Genomic DNA, 6,474 nt, shown 5'->3' with positions numbered 1-6,474 from the left:
GAAGAAAGCATATAAGGTGAAGGATCAGATGAGAAGGCAAGAAATTTGGAAAATGCATAAATATAGTTGCAAATATAGGAAACTCTTAGAACAACCTCATGTTGATCAAAATCGAATGCAGGAATGGTTAAGGAGAGGTGAATTTAACCCAAAAGATGAAAGGTTAATATTGGTGGCTCAAGATAGTGGATTATGTACACATTGGTTTACAAAGTCCATTGAACTTGTGGGAAAAACAGACAAATGTAGATTTTGTAAAACAGAAGTGGAAACAGTCACACATCTTGTTGATTGTTGTGATATACTAATGGCAGAAGGACCATATACTGAAAGGTATAATAATGTAGCAAGATTGTTGCATTGGGGATTGTGCAAACATTATAATATTGAAGTAGCTGAAAAACACTGGAAATATGAGCCACAAAGCATCACAGAAAATGATGACGTTTACATCACATGGGATTATCCATTACCAACAGTTCAAAAAATAGATGCAAGAAAACCAGATATAGTAGTCCATAAAAAGAAAACAAAAGCAGCATTGATTATTGAAATCGCTACACCCAGTGACTACAGTGTCTTACATACAGAGAAACACTAAGTCATAAAGTACTAGGATTTGCAGGCAGAAATGAGGGCAATGTGGAAGAAAGATACCCAGACAGTTCCAGTAGTAGTAGGAGCAACTGGTCTTATAAAAAAGAATTTACAATCGTATTTAGATATGTTACCGATACATGTAACTCCATATGAATTGCAGAAGGGTGCTGCGAAAGGCACTTCTGGCTAACAACAAAGACTGAAACAATACTGATTTCATGAACTTTAATAATACCTTGACTTAGGAATGGGCTCCATTCCCTTCATGGTTTTAGAAACCCAAAAGACTTGGAGAAATTAAAAAAGCCAGAAGATACAGAAAACCTAATGACTAACAAATTCAGGTCCAACTGTACCCCTCCCTCCTCCCTCAAACTTCCCTCAAGAAATACCATCAAATATACCCTGTCATCACTGGGGAACAGGTCCTTAATGCTCTCTCTAAAGCCAAGAACACTGCATCAATGGGCCCAGGCAATATCCCAGGATGCCTTCTAAATAGCAAGAAACATGACTTATCAGGACCTCTGGAATTGCTATTTAACTAAAGCCTCCAAACAGACTTCATGTCTTATGAATAGAGAACAGTCATTCCTCTGCACAATGGTGGGCCATCTACAGGGCCTGGAAACCACAGACCCATAACTCTCACTAGTCTCATATACAAAGCTATGGAAAGAATTATCATAGAATTTCTTGAGGGAAGTTTGAGGGGGGGGGGGGGGTAAAGTTGGAGGTGAATTTGTCAGCCATTAAGTTTGCTGTATCTTCTAGCTTTTTTTTAATTTCTCCAAGTCTTTCAGGTTTCTAAAACCATGACAGGAATGGAAGCCATTCTAGACTTTTGTCTGGCAAATGGCTTGATAATAGCCAACACATGGAGAGACAGTCACAAGATCAGTTGGCTAGTATGTTGGCTATATCTGTTGGTTCAGTACAGGAGGTACCATTGTGCAATAAATCAGAGCAAATCTGGGTATTGCCTTGGAGGTTTTTGATATACCTATAGAAGGCTTTGTGGTTGTTTTTGGTGTCAGCCACAATTCTGCCTTCTTAGTAGGCTTTAGAGGATTTGATAAGGGATCTCAGCTTTTTATTGAGACTGATAAGGGAGGTTTTCCAGTCTTGTGACTTTATTTTTTTCTGTAACAGTTTTTTCCTCCTATTGCAGAGTTTATTGATGGCTGGGGACCACCAGATTGGCTTCCTTTTTTGGAGGAGAGCGTATCAGTTCTATTTGGTATGGCAAGGTCCATGCATTTGTGTATGTGCTCGTACAGTGCATTGGTGTATGATTCTGATGTCGTGCAGCTATTTTCCATTGGCATGGGTGCCGAGAAGTTAGCCACCTCTGTTTTTAGGAGCCCAAAGTCGGCTTTAGAGATGTTTTTCAGGGTGGTCACCTTAGCAGGGGTTGTAGGTAAGATGGAGATTTCCACGGTGATCAGTTTGTGGTCAGATTTAACCAGGAAGGAATTGACTATAGGTATGGAGCAACAGTCTCCCATGTTGGTGATAACCAGGTCAAGGATGTTGCATCTTCTAGTGGGGGTCAGAATGAACCGGTCCAGGTCATTGGAATTGATAAATTCCAGAAAGCGTTGGGCCTGCACATTGGTACTTGAATAGTTTTCCAGTTGATGGAAGGGTAGCTGAAGTCCCTACATGCATAAGATAATAGGTAAAATGGAGAGGCTAAGGTACTCTAGGAAAGTTTTAGGTGCTGGTTTAAGTCCTGGTTGTCTTAATGCTATTGGTAACAGAGATGAAACTCGCAATGACAGATCTTCCTTTGTTGAAAAATAGTTGACTAGATACACTACAGCCTTAATGAATATTTTTATTTTGTAAACCTCACCATTCCAGTGACGCACAGAACAATAAAGATGAGTTCACTACATGTATTCACAGCTGTCAAGGTCATAACACAATTGCTCAGCAGTGGTCTGATGCAACTGTCCACTCTAATACACTATGTAATGAAGCCCAGGTATGCAAGTTACTATAGTTACAAGAAAAGGATACAGGTTAACAACACAGTAAAAGTGTTTTTAAAAGGAGAAGCCTCCAGCACTCCACCCACCCACCCTGTAACTGTATTGCTCCTCACCTCAGTGAAAGACTAATCTGTAACAACAATGAAAAGCCTGTCTCACACTCTAGAAGGTAAAAATTATAGATCACACATTAAAGTATGACCCACTCCCACACCCCCATTAATGGAGTGATACAAAATGAGTAAATGCTGCCTCAAACAGCTCTGCACAAACAACTGCAGATAATAATGCTCAAACGAGTGACTATTAACCAAAATTACATGTATTTCCACATTTTCTTTTAAAAACAAGGTAAAACACTATGTTTGAACTTTAAACAGATATTTTTTTTTTTAATAATTTCTGTATACAGTCAAAAAACTGTTACTTCAAAGATCTGCAACAAAGACTGCATCTGGGGGGGTCTCTGTTGTTTATTAAAAATGAAGAAACAGTATTTTGAAACCAGAAAACTGTTAAAAGGACCAGGAATTACACAAATTACACAAGGCGAGACAAACATGAGATCACTTAAGCAGAGTGGGCACACACACAAAAAAAAAAAATATATATATATATATATAGTACAAAAAACCAGGAGTGCAAAGCGACAGAACAGGATCCATACAGACTAATCTCCATACTGAACCAAACGCACAGCAAGCAGTATACACTTCACCAGGCTGAGCCAAAGTACAAGACAGGCAGTTTCCACTTCACCGATTAATAAATACAGTCTCACATATGTAGGCACAAGGTAATCCTCATTCGATGCAAAAGATACATTTATTCAACAAATAAATAAGAAATGGCAAGTGCGTTCACCCGACTGGGCTTCTTCAAGCCAATATTGCATTGTGCTTTGCACTCCTGGTTTTTTGTACTATTGTTTTCGTATTTTTATATAGGAGTTCTCACATTTGGGTAGCAGTTTTTGATTTATTGCATATATATATAGGACGGCGCAGTGGTGCAGCGGTAGCGTTGTCACCTCACAGCAAGAGGTTCTCTGGTTCGATTCTCGGCTAGGGTGCCTTCTGTGTGGAGTCTGCATGTCCTCCCTGCATTCGTGTGGGTTTCCTCCGGGTGCTCCAGTTTCCTCCCACATTACAAAGACATGCATCTGGAGCCTTTCTCCCCGGGCCTCCGCTGAAAATTGGCTTTGTTCCAAGTCGGACTTTCCCGGTTAACAAATGATAAATAAAAAATAAAAATAAAAAATATATATATATATATATATATATATACACACATACACACATGTACGCACATACACGCACACGCACGCACACACGCACACATATATATATATATATATATATATATTTACACATCACAATACCTTAAAGAATCAGTTATCTGCTCTGCAGACAGTTGATGCAATTGCCCTGCACTGTGAGGGAGGCTGCAAAATAAGGTTATTGGATTGTAATGTAAGTACTATATAGGCAAGCTGCTCTTGTGGGCCAGTTTAACCCTAGAACCCTGTACCTTGTATCTGTGAGGTAAACACCTTAACCATTAAGCCATCCCCAACCCTACAAGTAATACTGTGCAGAGATTATTGGGGAGAGAGAACAGCCTGCCTGAGTGTTAAGTCAACAGAGGAGGCAGAGCTTGCCATATTTTTTTAAACACCAGTAGCTATTAAATTAATTTAGGATGCTTTGCATTTTATTTTATTTTATTTTATTTTGTTATTCTCATCTGTGTTCTAGACTGCCTCTCTAGAATGTTCAGATGTTTGAAAATAATAGAAATCAGTTCTTTCTTAACTATTGAAAAAAGGACTAATATAAAATAATCTGGCAGGATATCCCAAATAAATATATTTATTTAATTGACTTTAAAACTGACAAAGTTTTGGACAAAAAAAAACATCCTCCCTCAGGTCTTAAATAACTCAAATGAAAAGCACAGTGATACAAACATCAGAATTAAACACTATACAAATGAGCATATAAATTAAAGTAGACCATGCATACTAATTTAACAATATTCGTATTCCCTATTTACATAGACTATTAAAAAAGGCACCCTTTGCTGTATAGTATTCAGTTCTAGCATTTGTTCATATTATCACAGATCACTAAAGTGTCAGTTGTGTGGAATTTTAAAAAAATAGCGTACACATTTCAGCAAATGCAGAACAATAAAAATAGCTGTTATAAAAATGTAGGAAGTAAGAACTGTTTTAAAGGCAAATTGAGTCTCTGGGTCAGAAAACTTGCGAGCTCGTTTACTTCTGTAACTAATAGACAGCCGAAATCCAGCTACTTTTTTACCTTGTTGCCAGCAGTAGTAAATCCCTTTGTCATCATGTTCAATGTACTTAAAACGTAGGTGGTTACCATGGTCAATGAAGACTCTCATTGACTTGTTCACCCCAGCCATGTATTGGCTTCGATATAATTGAAAAGTGGATTTGTCCCAAGCAACAGAATGTTCTGGACGGGTACCTGGACACATGAGTGTCAGTGGATAGCCCAGTGGGTGTGAATAGTACTGAATGGGAACAGCAAGATTTAATTGCTTTTCTTCGAGGGCAGAGACAACTTCAAATATTGAATGTTTTCCCTCAAGAGGAGAAGGTGTTTTGGGACATGGCTCATAACAGCTTCTCACTACTACTTCTGTCTTCCTGACGTTAAGAATTCCTCTAAATCGTCTAGGGATTGCAGCAGAACCACAAGACACAACATGTGGCATGGGTGTACGATACCTTGTAAAAAGATACTGACTCTTAAAATAACATAGTCCAATCCGTGTTTGCTCCCCTCGGATGTCACATCGATCACATTTGCCCCAAGCCCAGAAAGAAGAGAAAATTTTATATGTAGCTGTTTCCATATCACTGAGAGGTTTCTGATCAATATCTATGAACGCTAGATGAGCTCCCTCTGACGGTTGCACATCAATGTCATAGCCGTAGAAAAAGTCGCCCTTTGCTGAACCGCAAATATAGTGTCCCGAATCCTCAACCTGAGATTGAAAAATGATGAGACTGAACATCCGGATAGCAAAGCGATTCATAATATCACTTCCAGTTTTTATATCGCTAGAGTCTATAATTTTGGTGCCATTAAAATCAGTCAGGACACGGGTTTCATTGTGTCCTAGGTCTTTCTGGAAATACCAGACAACCGAATTCACTTCTTCGGGTTTACAGTTACATGGCAACTCAAATGTCATGTCTGCTAAATATGCAACATTTTCAAACACCAAAAATGCTGGACAAACCATTTTTTCAAAGACTGATTCTTCTTCTGCAATTTCATAGTTAAAGCTCATTGATAAAAAGGACAGAAAAGCCACAATAGAAATAATTTTCATTGTGCCTAATATTTTGTTTGCAGGCTTTATCTTCTAACAACTGAAATGAAAAAGAGTGAAAAAAAATCATTACACAGTAATAGAGGCTCCCTATATATCAAAATACTTCCTCTCACATTTAGCCATCTGGTTTAATTATTAATTCATTTTCAAATTAAAAGTACCAACCAGTACAATTAAATATTCTTCTACTAATATAATACAGCAGCATTTTAAGGACCAGAGACAATAAATGTGTCCTTTAACATCCCACTAAATTCCATTGTCTTACTAACCCTTTCGTTCTTGTTGTTCCATCTAGCCATAGCCATTATTGATGGGAACAGGCAGAGATAAGATGAGATAGATCATCACTACGACATCTTGAATGTTTCTTTTATTAAATGTCCCATCTTTGATGGTGACCAGGTGCTGTGCAAGGCTTGCCTTTTTAGGATCAAGTCAGCTTCCTCCCTGAATGGAATGCTAGGTACTCCTTAGCAGCAGTATTGCTTACTTTAATGTC

General features: G+C 38.3%; 1 protein-coding gene across 1 annotated transcript; it reads right to left on the bottom strand.

Moving 5' to 3' along the window:
- Nucleotides 1-4,733: 4,733 nt before the first annotated feature.
- On the bottom strand, nucleotides 4,734-5,969 carry FAM187A (family with sequence similarity 187 member A). Its single transcript, XM_044054950.1, has one exon. The coding sequence runs from the start codon at nucleotides 5,967-5,969 to the stop codon at nucleotides 4,734-4,736; it is 1,236 nt and encodes a 411-aa protein (XP_043910885.1).
- Nucleotides 5,970-6,474: the final 505 nt, after the last annotated feature.

Source organism: Protopterus annectens, chromosome 13.part0 (genome assembly GCF_019279795.1).
Source record: "Protopterus annectens isolate FY-2018-M chromosome 13.part0, PAN1.0, whole genome shotgun sequence".
In the NCBI taxonomy this organism is placed as follows: Eukaryota; Metazoa; Chordata; order Ceratodontiformes; family Protopteridae; genus Protopterus; species Protopterus annectens.
Note: the sequence above shows the minus strand (reverse complement) of the source record. Positions and strands in the feature narration are given on the sequence as shown.

Coding starts and splice junctions, on each gene's coding strand:
- FAM187A (XM_044054950.1), bottom strand. CDS start 5,969: ATGAAAATTATTTCTATTGTGGCTTTTCTGTCCTTTTTATCAATGAGC.